General features: G+C 41.7%; 1 protein-coding gene across 4 annotated transcripts in view; it reads right to left on the reverse strand.

Annotated features, from left to right (window-relative positions):
* PPARGC1A (PPARG coactivator 1 alpha) overlaps positions 1-13,367 on the reverse strand; it is a 221,233-nt gene that overhangs the window by 16,378 nt on the left and 191,488 nt on the right. For all 4 annotated transcript variants that reach the window (XM_044417824.1, XM_044417826.1, XM_044417823.1 and 1 more), the window contains exons 8-10: positions 1,827-2,745; positions 1,141-1,242; positions 863-983 (exon numbers count right to left, since the gene is read on the reverse strand). In XM_044417824.1, coding sequence (XP_044273759.1) covers positions 863-983; positions 1,141-1,242; positions 1,827-2,745 — 1,142 coding nt within the window. The remainder of the gene's footprint in view (positions 1-862; positions 984-1,140; positions 1,243-1,826; positions 2,746-13,367) is intronic.

Consider the following 13,367-nt stretch of genomic DNA (forward strand, 5'->3'; position numbering starts at 1 on the left):
GGAGATAATGATAGGGGCTTAGAAGCCCCCATAATCGACTCGCCTGCACCTCACTCACTGACCTGTCTCTCCCACTCCTTTGGGATCCCACCCTCAGGACAGTGAGTTACTGCAGAGCTCCCTGGGGCAGCCGGGAGGAGTTTGGCGGGTGAGGTAGGGAGCTCCACAGCAGAACTCCCCCTCTGAAGGCAGAGCTCTGACTCTGGCCTTGGAGGAGGGGCTCCAGTCCACCCTATGGCCACCAGCCACTCTCTAGGAACCGCGGAGTTTCTCTCTAACAGATTGCTCTCCACACCATTATAACAGGGTAGTTCCTAGGATTCTTCAGGTGATGCAATGACACTAAAACGTCAGGCTACACGGAAGCTGGCGTAACTTTGTAGCATAAATATGTCCTGAGATGAACACAGAAATGCCAATATACCAATATAGCTTAGGGCAAGCTATATTTTAGTCCACACCACAGGATATACTTTTTCTATGGACATTTTTTAATATTTCTATACATCCATATGCGATCTAAATGTAAGCTACTTTGCTGCTTTCTATCCATGACAAAGCCCTTTTATAATACTTCTTCCCGTGCGATTGAATGTAAAAAGTGATGATTTACAGTAGCTTTAAAATATTACATTTTAAAGGCAAAGTGAGCATTCAAATGAAAGCACATTGGGGTATAAAAGATCAGAATTATTGAGAATTGCCTGTGAAGAGATTAGCCTGAGCATTTTGTTTGTTCCATCCAAAGAGGGAAAAGTCATAGGAAAGAAAGTTGTGTGTGTGTATGTGTACCTATATATACATTTTCTACAAAAGAAAAACAAATCTCTCCTAAAATGAAAGTTATCTGCATAGTGCTTACAATTGCTTTCTGCCTCTGTCTCTCTCTTTGTTTGGCCCTTTCAGATTCCCGTTTTTCATATTCTTTGCGGTATTCTTCTCTCTTCAGCCTTTCATGCTGATATTCCTCATAGCTGTCATATCTAGAAGACATAACTTAATCATTACAAGTAAGCACCTGAATTTCCCAGAGGTACCAATGAATTATAAGAGCTGGGGTTTTCGTATACACACCCCTCCCACTCTCCAAACAATATGCAGAAAATGTGAAGTACATATAAATATGGTATGCTGTGCTACCTGGGTCTATGGCTATATGGAGATCGGGATCGGGATCTTGAATGCAAAGGAGAACTTCTATATGCTCGGGGTCTACAATGACTGGACTCATAACAGTAAGATCTGTTAGGAGAAATAAAATGTGGACATAGAAGGTGAGTCATTCATATTTTGCTTCTTTACTATAGGCTCTGATCCATTCTTTCCTCCCAACTGCTTAGATGTCATTCTAAAGATAATTTACTCATTCTCCAAGTAATAACATATGGAATCCTCTGGTCTATGTAGTCCAGCATCCAATCTCCAACACTGGTCAGCCAGATGGACTCCAGGATGAGGCACATGTGATAATCAGCCATCAGCAAGGCACTGCCTCCATTTCGCTTGCCATGGTTACTAGCCTACCCTATGATGGACTAATTTTGCACAGATGTGCTGAATCATTCAAACAGAACTAAGGATCAAACTACACATTATGTTAAGTACAGAAGATACAGCTGAGCCTTACCTTCTGTTGTACCCTAGAGCAGATTTGGATTGGGGGCCACTGTGCACCACAAAATTCCCTGTCCCACACAAACAGCTATTTGCTGGTTTAATATCAGAGAAACGGCTGATATTCACCACAGAAACTTTCTCCAAGTGTGCTTCACACACAATCATACCAACAATTGTAATTGTTTGGCTTCCCTTTTCCCATACAGTACCTTGAGGAGGATCGATTGCATGGCGATCTTGATCTTGATTGGGAATATGGAGAACGGGAACAAGACCTGCGCTGAGGGAAGGAACTTGATCGAGAGCGTATCCTTTGGAATCTTTGAGAAAGTAAGGATTTGGGTGGAGACTCTGAATCTCGGCATGGTGAGTTAAGGGATGAGCAAGATGGTGACAGGTCAAACAAAGAGAAGGCTTGTGTCCCATCCCATGAGCAGTACAGTTTGTCACGTTCATCTTCACTGTCATCAAAAATACCATCCATTGCTAGTCCTGAATTGATAAACATAGGTAGCTTGGAGAATTGTTCATCGCTATAATCACTGTTGTCCCTCAGGTCACTGGTCTTAGTGGTCTCTTCCTCAAAAACAGCTTGGCTAGGGTGACCAAAGTGCTTATTGAGTTCAGCCCGGATTTCCTGGTCTTGGAGCTGTTTCCGGTTGTTGCACTGCAAATCCTGCTTGCTCGCCTGTGAAGTCTCTCTTTTGTTATACTGGTTGTGTTGTTCAAAAGAAGAACAAATATGACACCACCACCCAGGCAAGCAGCCTTTTAATTCTCCTTGTCTGGAATCCTGAAGTTCCTTGGATAGATTGATGCGTATCTCTGTTTTTGAATTAACAGATTGACAGTAGTCATGGTCACCAAATAGCCGCACACCAGGCCGCTTTGTCTTCCTCTCCTCGTGCCCGACAGACAGCACAGTTGTCTTGCTAAGCTGTGCATACAGCTCTGACTGCTCTGGACCCTTCTGACCTAAGCTATGTCCTTGGGAGCTGGAAGACTCACTGCAGCGGGATTTTTTAGAAGGTGGCATAACAGTCTTGCATGATGACTTTGGCTTCGGTGAAGTTCTAAAAGGGTTGTCTTGGTTCGCTTTGTGAGGAGGGGTGGTAGGTGGAGTCAGGCCTAAGCAAAGCAAAGATACAACCAAGTCTTAGGGTGTGGCTCCTGCCCTCGCTTTTCCAAAATACTGGTTCCCCAAACAGTTGCATGACACCCTCTATGCTTCCCTCAAAGGTTCCTCAGTTAATTAATGCAAATCATATCCTGCCTTTTCTTCTCCAAGGAGCCCAAGCTGGCTTACATTATCACCCACCTTTCCATGTCGTCTTTGCAGAGGCCTAGAACTGGGATCTCCTGAGTCCCAGTCCAGCACTTCAACCACTACTCCACAGTGGCGCTCAAAACCCACCATTTCAACAAATCCTTTGCACAGTCCCTTACTTTCACCCCCTTATGAATCTAAGCTTAGTTATGGGCAACTAAGCGGAACACACATTCTTCTCCCATTTGCCTCTGTCTGCATCTTCTTCACATCTATTGCTTGGAAAACGTTTCCTTTCATTGTTCTTTTGTAAAGCACAAGTGGGCAACCTTTAGTCCCCTGCAGTTCTCTGTGTGGCCCACAGAACTCCGCTCCACTTATTTCTTCCACTGGATATCAGGAGTGGGAAACTGCTACCTTTGTCAGGACTGCTGTGGGAGGGGATACTGCAAAGAAACGCTCCCCCAGCAGTGATACAGATTCAGATTGCTTTTCCCCTGCAGCTAATAGCAGCAACAGGCATTTTGGGCAGTACTAGGAGTGAGGGAAAGTGAGAATATGATGAAAGAATTAAGCAGGGATGCAAATAAATGGGGTGTTGCCTGGTCCCACACACTGCTGCCCCATTCAGCCCAGCCCCTCATGTGGCTCACCAGAGAGTTCCACAGGAGCCACTGCGGCTCCTAACCCCCAAAAGGTTGCCCTTTCTGCTGAAGCTGGTATATAAATGATATATAAACAACCAATATACTTGTAGGGGAAAACAAAGAGTCAGAATGCTTTTATTTCTTCCATAGCCTAAATGTGCTGATGTCACTAAGAGACCCTTCTGTGCAGAGGGAAGGTGCAGCATGGTTCCTTCCAGGTGGATACACTGCTATGGATCCGAAGCTGCTAAAAGCACTAAGCAGAATCCAGTGCTAGCCGACTGGGACTGCTGAACACACTGCACTAGTGGATGTGAACACAAGTGCAAAGGGATCTGGCACTTGCTAGCACATGGTCAGAAACAAGCTAAAATGAGTGCTTCCAGCACCAGAAAATCAAGGGAACTCCTTTGCCTGTTCCACCCCAGAAGTGCTAATTCTTTTGGTTAGTTTCCAGTTATACAGTTATCCCGTTGAGCTAGCCCCACTTTCTTCTAGAGCTGTAGCTGTGCTGGATGCTTCAGAGGAACCCTCAAATGTAACCCACTAGATGAGGATGCACTGAACACCAAAGTTAATAGCATCTCTTGTCCAGCAAACACTATCTTAGATATCAACACTATCATGGATTTTGATTTGGTGACTTATTTCACTTTCAAGTTTGTGTACTACCTTGATGCAATTTATCTGTTAGACACTGTCAGAGTCTTTTCCATGCAGCTCAAGTCTTTCAAAAGCCAAAACAATTTCCGTGACAAAACTGAGAGAAAAGTCAATTTGGTGTGATTAAAAGAATGCTTTACTAAGAGATGACACAGACTGCACGGACCAAGAGCACTTCTACTATTTGATAGCAACATTTTTGATCTTCAGAGGTCATGAACACAGCAAATTCTTCCTAAAATAAGTAGCACATTCTTCGGTACAAAACAACTGAGTTTTCCTGAAGCATGGTTCCGCAAGACAAAGCTAAGTGAACAATGATAATGAAATTGAAACAGCTAGTAAGCAACCTAAATGGCACCTGAATACCACAAGGGAGATACTGAAATTTACCCTCCCTTTAGCAAACAGAGGCTTAAGTAAATAAAGAGGAGACAAATGTCAGATCAATAACTACCAGGATTTCCCCCACAGCATGATGTTAATTTACTATGCTAGATCTCTTTGTAGAGATGAAAGATCACACACAGCCACACAGAAATTCCTAAAATGAAAGAAGTCAAAGCTTTCATCCCACTGCTAGTAGTTTTATGAAGTAGATGTCTGAAACTCCTTTGAGTTTCTTTCAAGTTTTATAAAAGGTGATCTTCAGAATGCTTTGTGTGTGTGTGGAATCTTTCTAGCTGAGAGGTAAGTTGGGCAAAGAAGCACAATTTTGTTGTTGTTTTAAAAGAGATTCAGAAATTCCATCAATGGAAATGTTTCACTGAATAGTCAAGTATCTTCCATAGAAAATTTAGGTATTATATTTGCTGTATCACAGCAGAGGATTGACTTATATAATGATGTACAGAATTGTATTTAACTTTGCTTTCCATTTTTGTCAAGTCTGAACAGGATATAGCCAGTTTAACAAGGGGTGGAAGTTGTGACCTAAAACATGAACAAGGAAAAAACCTATCTTTGTACAATCCTTGGCCATAATCTGCAGCAAAGCAACTGCTAGTAACACACAGCCCAGCTGTTAGAAATATTTGGCCACGGGAGCAACACACAAGAATCCCACTGTATCACAGACATCCCAAGCATGTCCTAGGGCAGCATGGCAGCCCAAAGCCCCTATTAGGTTTCCAACAGCCATTCAGTAAGCAAGCTCATCCACCATGCCGGTGTTGCAAAAGCAGAAAGCAGAGGCTGGGGGCTCCATTACCTTTCATGCCCCTTGTGGCAATGGGGAAGACAATTGGAGCCCACAGCTGGCAGCAGCCTCTGGTGGAACGCCCTTAGTTGTGCTTGGTAGTAGCAGGACTCTGTGCAGCACACAGCAGGGCACTACCTGCACTGAAGCATACCTCCCTCACTCTGCTCCCCTTGCTGTCTGCTCAGCGGCGGTTGCCTGGCAGTGATCTGCCCCCAGCACAAGCAGCCCCAGCTGCACCTGCAAACTTTAGGGACAGACTGTAACTCAGTGGCAGAGTACATATTTTGCATCCATAAGTTCCCTGGTTCAATCTCCAGCGTGTCTGGTTACCACTGGAAAAGACTGTCATTTGAAAACCTGCCAGTCTCCATGAAAGCAAGTTATTTTATTTTTTCTGTTATTTTAATGTTCATGCGTGGATTTGAATGAACTGCATGCAGCTCTCTAACACTTATACATCAGTGTCAACAAAAGAGGACCACATATCCAAATAAGTATCCATTTGAAGTTGGCATCTATTCAAATGCCAATATACCTGTTCAAATATTTAAAGTGCTGTAAATTTCTCAATCCTTTGTATTCAAGGTGAGTTGCACCTTTCTGTTATAATACTAGTTTTTCAGGGGCCAAAAAGGTATAAAGAATCTATTTCCCCCTCCATCTGAAAGCTTCCATGAAGCAGGTAAATAATTTAAATAAGGGTGTACACTGGTGAATATTAAAGGTTGTCCCAGTAAAAAATTTATCTGTGTAATAACCTCCACCCCAAAAGAAACAACTGCTGGACATTGCCAAAACATATTTAAAATAAGCATTAGCTGCCATGCAGTGCCAGCAATTAGCCAAATTAGATGATTCCTCATTTAAAGAGATGTTGTAATCCCCAATAAACATTTTTGCTGAGTAAGACTCAGGCGAAGTAAGATCCAAAGATGTAACAGGTAGATGCCAAAGTGGCAATCTGGTGATTAGGCATTTTGTGGTGGTGCTCACAACAGTTTCTCAGATTCCCAAATGTGTCCACAAGTGCCAAAAAGATTGGGGATGCCCAGTGTCAACAGTACTGATCTAGAAGAAAGACTAGTTTCTGTATAAAGCAGCTTTTGCTATATTCCAATTTCTGGTGAGTCAACAGAATGACAGTTCAGCAATTCATGGTCTCTCTATATAAAGCTTTTATAGAGACCATTTGTTTCTTACAGTTAGCAATATGGTGGAGGAGAAATGAAAATGCATTTTAAAGGCTTTGCAGCAAATGGGGAAACACCTCCACCACTGCAGGGCACTCCCAAAGAGGCACAAAAGGCTAGGTATCTCACTCTATCAGCTGTCACAAATTTGATTAATCTGTGAGAGAAAATAAGATAAATTTGGTAACTATAAGACATGAATTCCTCACTTGAAATAAAAGCTGGAATTTGTTGGAACATCCAAAAATAATTGTCATTAACTATCAATGTGTGCGTAAGAACTACATTTAATGGTACCAGGTCAGCAAGCAGACCATATGTTTTTCGCAACTATATTCAACTGAGACAAAAGCACAGAAGACGATCCAGCACTTACATTTTGAAAAGTGGTATAACTTTCCTTTATTTCATATCTCTTCTTCCACACAATTTCAGATTAGAGGCACTCTGGGATTGTAAACAGGCTTTAGAGAGTGTGATCAAATCAATTAAACTCAGCCACAAACGTGATAAACTTCAACATGGGCAAAAGTAAAAGTTAGCCTGGTAAACAGAACTATTATCCTTGTTAGTCTGTTACACCAATAGCAAAGAAGCCTCTTGTGGCACTACAAAGGTGAACACATTTAGTTTTTCATGGGCAAGTCAGCATTTGATATGTGTTTGCTTTAAGGTGCCACAAGACAACTACAACTATTTTCACATTATATTTATAATGCGGTATTGTATTGTAGGGTACTGTATTGTATTTTACCCTGCTGTATTTCACTTATTCTGAACTGCCCAGGAGCTTCAATTATTGGGCAGCATAGGAATGTAATATATAAACAAACTATTATGAAGGGGAAACCCTCAGCCTAAAATCCAAAGAATTAACAAGCAAATATTGCTACTTGTCCAAAACATAAATTATGTGCTGCTTTACAGTACCATCTGTACACTGGTTTGAGCCGTGATGTGTGTATGGAGCATGAGGTGATGGAATAGGGAATTCATACAAAATTTTGGTTGTGCAAGCCAAAGGCTACAGCTGTTTCACCCCTTATACAGACTGAATGGGACCGTTTATCATTGTTCACTACCAGGCCATCCGTTTATCGTGCAACGCAGGTCACAGTCCATTGAAGGGTAGGGATAACCAAGGGTAGGTTCACTGTCTTGTCCTGCTAGCTGTCAGTTATTCCACTTGTTCGCACATGAAGACATAGGCTGCAACTTATAAATGCTTCTGCTGTTTTAAAAATTAAAACAGACGGAAAAGATTCAGTGTTACTGTGACCTAAGTCTAATCCAGCTATCTAAACAGATTTTCGTTAGTTTTTTACATTAAAGTAAATCATCCCAAAATCTATTGCAAAGATTGTACAAAGTATAGAAGAAAAACAAAGCACTGAAGCTGGTTTGGCAAAGCTGGGACCCAAACAGACACTTTAGGCAGGCTGCACTGGACAAACCTAACACAGTCTTTAAAGAATTTAAAGTATATATAAAAGGTTCAAGTGGAAGCAAATCATTCTGAAATCAAAACAATGCTGGAATGTGTCAGGAAAACTTGGTAGAATTGTGGCTTGGGGAAAAGATTTACGGGAAGGATGCTTTTGGGGAACTGGGCAGGATGTGCTTGTACTGGGGTTTGTTTGGAGACACTACTGAAATTCAGCCACAATAAAAATGCAGAGCAAATTTGCTGCACAGGTGAAACATATGCTAACATTAAAGGGATATTTAAGCAATCTAGTTTGCAGGGATGTTTTCCGTATGTCCTGTTTGTACAAAATAAAGTATGCAGAAAAAATAAGAAGAAACAAGAACCAGATACGTTTAGGGAGAGAGACGAGGTAAGCCTTAAAATTAAGGACTAGGAACTTAAAGAAGATTCACAGAGGTTTTGCACACAGACTTCACAATAACTCACCTTGGTTTTTCAACTGAAGCAAAGGTAGAATGCATAAATGAGCAAAAACTAAAAACTAAATGTGCACACAGAGAGACGAGTACACATGCCTGCATGCAGAAGAATAAGGTGAGGATGAAGTCATCAGGTCCTGAGATGGTAAAAAGACTGCAGGAACAGAATACCACTTTTGAGTGCTTGTCCTTCTTGAAAACAAAAACAAAAAAGAAAAAAATAAAAACAGAAAATAATTGCCTTGGAAATAGGAAACTAGCACACTAAGAAAATCTAGCCTAGCACTTTATCTGTTGCCCTTGTTTTCTACTTGCATGGAGCTTTTAACATAGTAGAGCATTCAGAATGGTGCCTTCTGCTCCTGTAGTCCCAACTAGTATGATTTACTCTTATCACCTCGTTCTGCTACAGGTTTAGACCAATAACACAAGAAGTGTCAAATGAGGGTGGGAAAATAGTTAGGCTGCCACTTCCATCATCCTTCACCACTGGCAATGCTGGCTAGAGTTGATGGGTGTGGAAATCCAGCAACGTTAGCCAACTCTAAAATGTGCACTTGAGAATGTGAAGGACGGACAATAAACGGGTACAAAATTTGCAGGTTCGAGGATCACATGCATGCGCAAGGACTAGCTATGGCTCCCAGGTGAGAATTTGCACTCACGGTTGAACCCACAAGTGTGAAAACAGCCTTAAAAGCCAAGGAAGGCTATACAACACATTTAGAAAGGTCTTATACTGGGTTCTTTTCTCAAGTTCCCTTCCTTTCCACAGTATACTCTGCCCATTTCCCTGAATCTAAACTTGGAGAAAATTTATCCCATATTTATTCATGGTGAGTATCACCTCTGCTTTGCCTTTACTCTAATCACAGTAATCTGAGTTCCATCTCATGCCATGATCCTAAATCAATAGTGCTAAAACATTCTGTGCCCTTTTGGATTATTTCACGCCGGCTGATTTTCCCTCAGCAAATGTGTACATTTTCGTGTTGACAGTGCAAGGTATATTCCATGCTCTCTCTTGAACTTAGCAGGTTTTGACAGATTTATGTAAGGACAGATGGCCATTACAGGCTGAAGGCTGACAAGAGGCAGTTCAGAGCATTGTTAACACACTTGCACAAACACTCAGCAGTGCGGCACTGTGCAGAATGTAATTCAGACTATAGCTTTTTTATTGCTGCCTATTTTCCTTTGTCAAAAGCGCCTGCTGTGCACAGCAACAAATGGCTGCCATTACCCGGAATGTAATGGGTGTCAGACAAATCACGTAACACAAACAATCAAGAGTATGTAGGTCATATTTCAACAGAGCACAACCTTAGCAATATTTATGATTACTGCATTGAAATGTGCTCTATAATAAACAAGTACCTCTACATCACTCACACTTATGTACTCCAGCACAGCAAACCCAGTAGAAGTGGTACATACTCTACAATACTCTTCCCTTCAAAAACCAGTCTTCTTAATTTTGTTTTGAAAATATCTCACCACACCACCCGCAATGTGTAGATAAAATGGCGGGGCTGCCACCACATTCTGCATAAAGTGGTGTATCGAGGTGACTGTGGAAGTTCCTGCACATGGCAAACATTGGCTTGGCAGCGCTTGGAGGGAGGCAAAGCACCTGAAATTGAATATACATTCTTCTTGATAGGACTGCGGAAAAGTCTTAGAGGACAGTCAACACATCTCTAAGTTGCTACTGAGTTTTGCCCAAAGTAAATTTGTAAGGCCAACTTTGAAAGAAAATGCTTTCTTTGAAAGGACTTTTATTAAACTGAATGGCTTTGCAAACGGTATGCTCCAAGGATGACTCAGATGCTTTGCATTACTTCATTTTTACCTCTCTACTTGTACTCCTCAAACCCGAACCCTCTGGTATATACAGTTATGCTCATCTCTGCTCACACACTATCTTCATTTCTAAGCTGCGAACATCTTTGATATTCTCTATTTTGAAACATATTTTTTAAAAGATGGAGAAAAGAATAGCTGTTCTCCTGGAAAATAGCCTTCCTCATGTCTATTATGGATTTACAGAATAATGCATACAACATCATAGACAACATTCACCGTCCCAGTTATTAAAAAATTGTAATTGCATGAGTTCAGAATGTGGATGTAGAGGATTTGGAACCTTTATCTCCTCAAGGGCTGCTTTTTCTCATGGGTAATCCTCTGGGAATTGTATGTCAGCAACAGGTAGCACCAAGGACTTATTCTTAAACGGAGATATTCTTCTGCATAGTCTGAAGTGCCTGCTCCTGTCTAGTCTTGGAAGCTAAGCAGGGGTGGGCCTAGCTGAAATCTGGATGGGTGACTTCAGTTATGCATTGAGCAGGCACTTGGACTCGATGGCCTGCTAGGCCCCTTCCAACTGTATGACTCTATGATTCTTTCCATGAGGCCCCCAACCCCATGTTGCAATCAGGGTAGATAAAATCTCCCACTGGCTCTCATACGAGGCTTTTTCTAAGTCTAATTAGTTTGCAGGCTGTGTGTGATTTTGCAGGCTTGTGAGAGACAGACAGACAGACAGACAGACAGTCTGTGGGGCTGGTTAATCCTCCTTCTGCAGCTACTACCGATCAGCTTTCCCCACTTGCACTGTAATTCAGCTGGAAAAATTCTCCCACTGATACCAACAGGAAACATTTAAAAAGCCTAATTTCTGGGGACTGCCAAGGAGAGGGAGGCCGCAGGCTGATGAGGGAGGACCTTGGACCAGCAGTTCTCCACCCTTGCTCTAAGGGATCATTCTTGCTGCTGGGAGCCTTGACCATGGAGAGTGCCTGCTTGCCCAGTTACAATCCCTGGCATCACCAGCTAAAAGAGGATTAAAGCGGAGATGCTGAAAAAGGCCTATGCCTGATATCTTAGAGAGCCACCACCCATGAGAATAAGGATTACTAAGCTAGACGGTCAATAGTCTTATAAGTCAGCTTCCTTCAGTCTCAGTTGACAAGTCATACAACTAATTCCACACGTCCAGACATATGTTCGATTTGAGGTTCTCTGATGACAGCTCACCATGCCACAGAGCAGCCCTCTTTGGAAACAGTGAGGAGCTTAAGCAGCAGCCTGTGATGCAGCATGCCCATTTAACTGGGTGTGGGGTAGGGGTTAAACTTTCCATTGGGTATCGCCAAACTCTGGAGGATACCCAGAGTAGAGTTTTTAGTCAGCCAATATATATACCATTCACTGAACAATCACAGAGTGCTATATAAGTACCATGTTTATCTATTTAAACCAGTTTCTTTTCTCATTGATTCAGAATTGATGGACTGCAAGCCTATGCACATTTAGACGGAAGAAGTCCTATAGTCCCCATACCATGTCTACACATGTATAGGATTGGAACTTCCCATTTAAGCTCTGATCAGGGAAAAATATAGATGTCTGTGCTTACTCCACTATCTGCTCCCTAACAGATTTAACCGGATAAAGAGAATTTATCCAGACCAGGGAAACCATGTCCAGTCCAACTCTCTGGCCTAGGCTTCTACACCTTGTAATTCACCTTGCCGAATGCAGTTCATGAGCCATTTATCATGGCTTCCCAGCTGCTCAGGTCCCCCTTCGCTCCCATTCTACTGTGGGACACTAAAAACAGAAGTGCTGTCAAGTGCCCAGAAGGACACAGTACATGGCTGGGAGGCTGTGTTCATATGGCAGCTTACAAGTTGTGCAGGCTGGCTCAATCAAATGCACACATGCTCATATCTTGAATTAATGTCACCACTCTTTCCCCACTAATTCTAAGACTTCTGTCCTGTGCAATGTATGTTTACACTAATGGCAATTTCAGTGTCAGCATTTAATATGACTGATAGCACTTCTATATGGATGTAAAAACATCAAACCATGAATCTCGTTTGCAGATACATATTGGTGGACAGGAGATGCATGTCTGCTGAACCTTCCTGGAGGCACACTATGAGTATCAGCATTATTAAAAAAAATAGATTCTTTTACATCTTATGAGTTTAGAAATGGGATTATCAAGGGAAACATTATTTAAAGCCACTTAAGGCACTGAACACAAGATAATGGTCTGATTCAGTAAAAGAATCAGCAGGGCTTCTGTACAACACAAAACGGCAGAAGCTGGGAATGGATAATAAAATTAAATAGCCATCATATAATAAAGGCCTACATGTCTGTTGAGCAGTCAGTTTAATCTTGTTGTCAGTACAGCAGAGGATAAATATAGACCTCTGGAAATATCTAATAATTTACTAGATGGCATTCTCTTTGGTCTAACTTTTCACCACCAGCTCTTACGCTTATCACTTTATCAGAAAACAGATCTGTAGACAGATACAGATTCCAGATAGTGTCTAGAATCTGGTGGTGGTCCACAACTACATGTGAATGCTACCAATTCCAGACAATTTTTGTGCATTTCCAAAAACTTAGAGATACACCAACAACTACTGGTAAGCTAACTCCTCTGTGGCTTCAAACTGTATTGAAGAATTCAGCCCCTGGTGACTGAAGACCTTTTTATAGGCTTCAATCATACAGATATATTAAGCTTTACTTTAAAGCTAAATAATGCAGTTCAAAAGCAAAAGACCTCAAGGCGGACCCCCCAAAGGGTCCCCTTGATACATATACCAAGTTTCAGGTGTCCAGGTTTCATGGTATTCCTGCTATAGCTCTGACCAATATCCTCTTTTATTAATGTACATAATTAACTGCTTAGCACCCTGAGTTCTTTTAGTTCTTTAAAGAGGGTAGAAAATACATTTTCAAACTGAACTGAATAAATTAATAAACCCAACAGCTTTTAACTTGAGTATGTTTAATATACAGGCATATCTACAGACACTTCTTGTTACATCAATTTGAGATCCAGC

Source organism: Varanus komodoensis, unplaced genomic scaffold (assembly GCF_004798865.1).
Source record: "Varanus komodoensis strain SLA01 unplaced genomic scaffold, ASM479886v1 scaffold9, whole genome shotgun sequence".
In the NCBI taxonomy this organism is placed as follows: domain Eukaryota; kingdom Metazoa; phylum Chordata; class Lepidosauria; order Squamata; family Varanidae; genus Varanus; species Varanus komodoensis.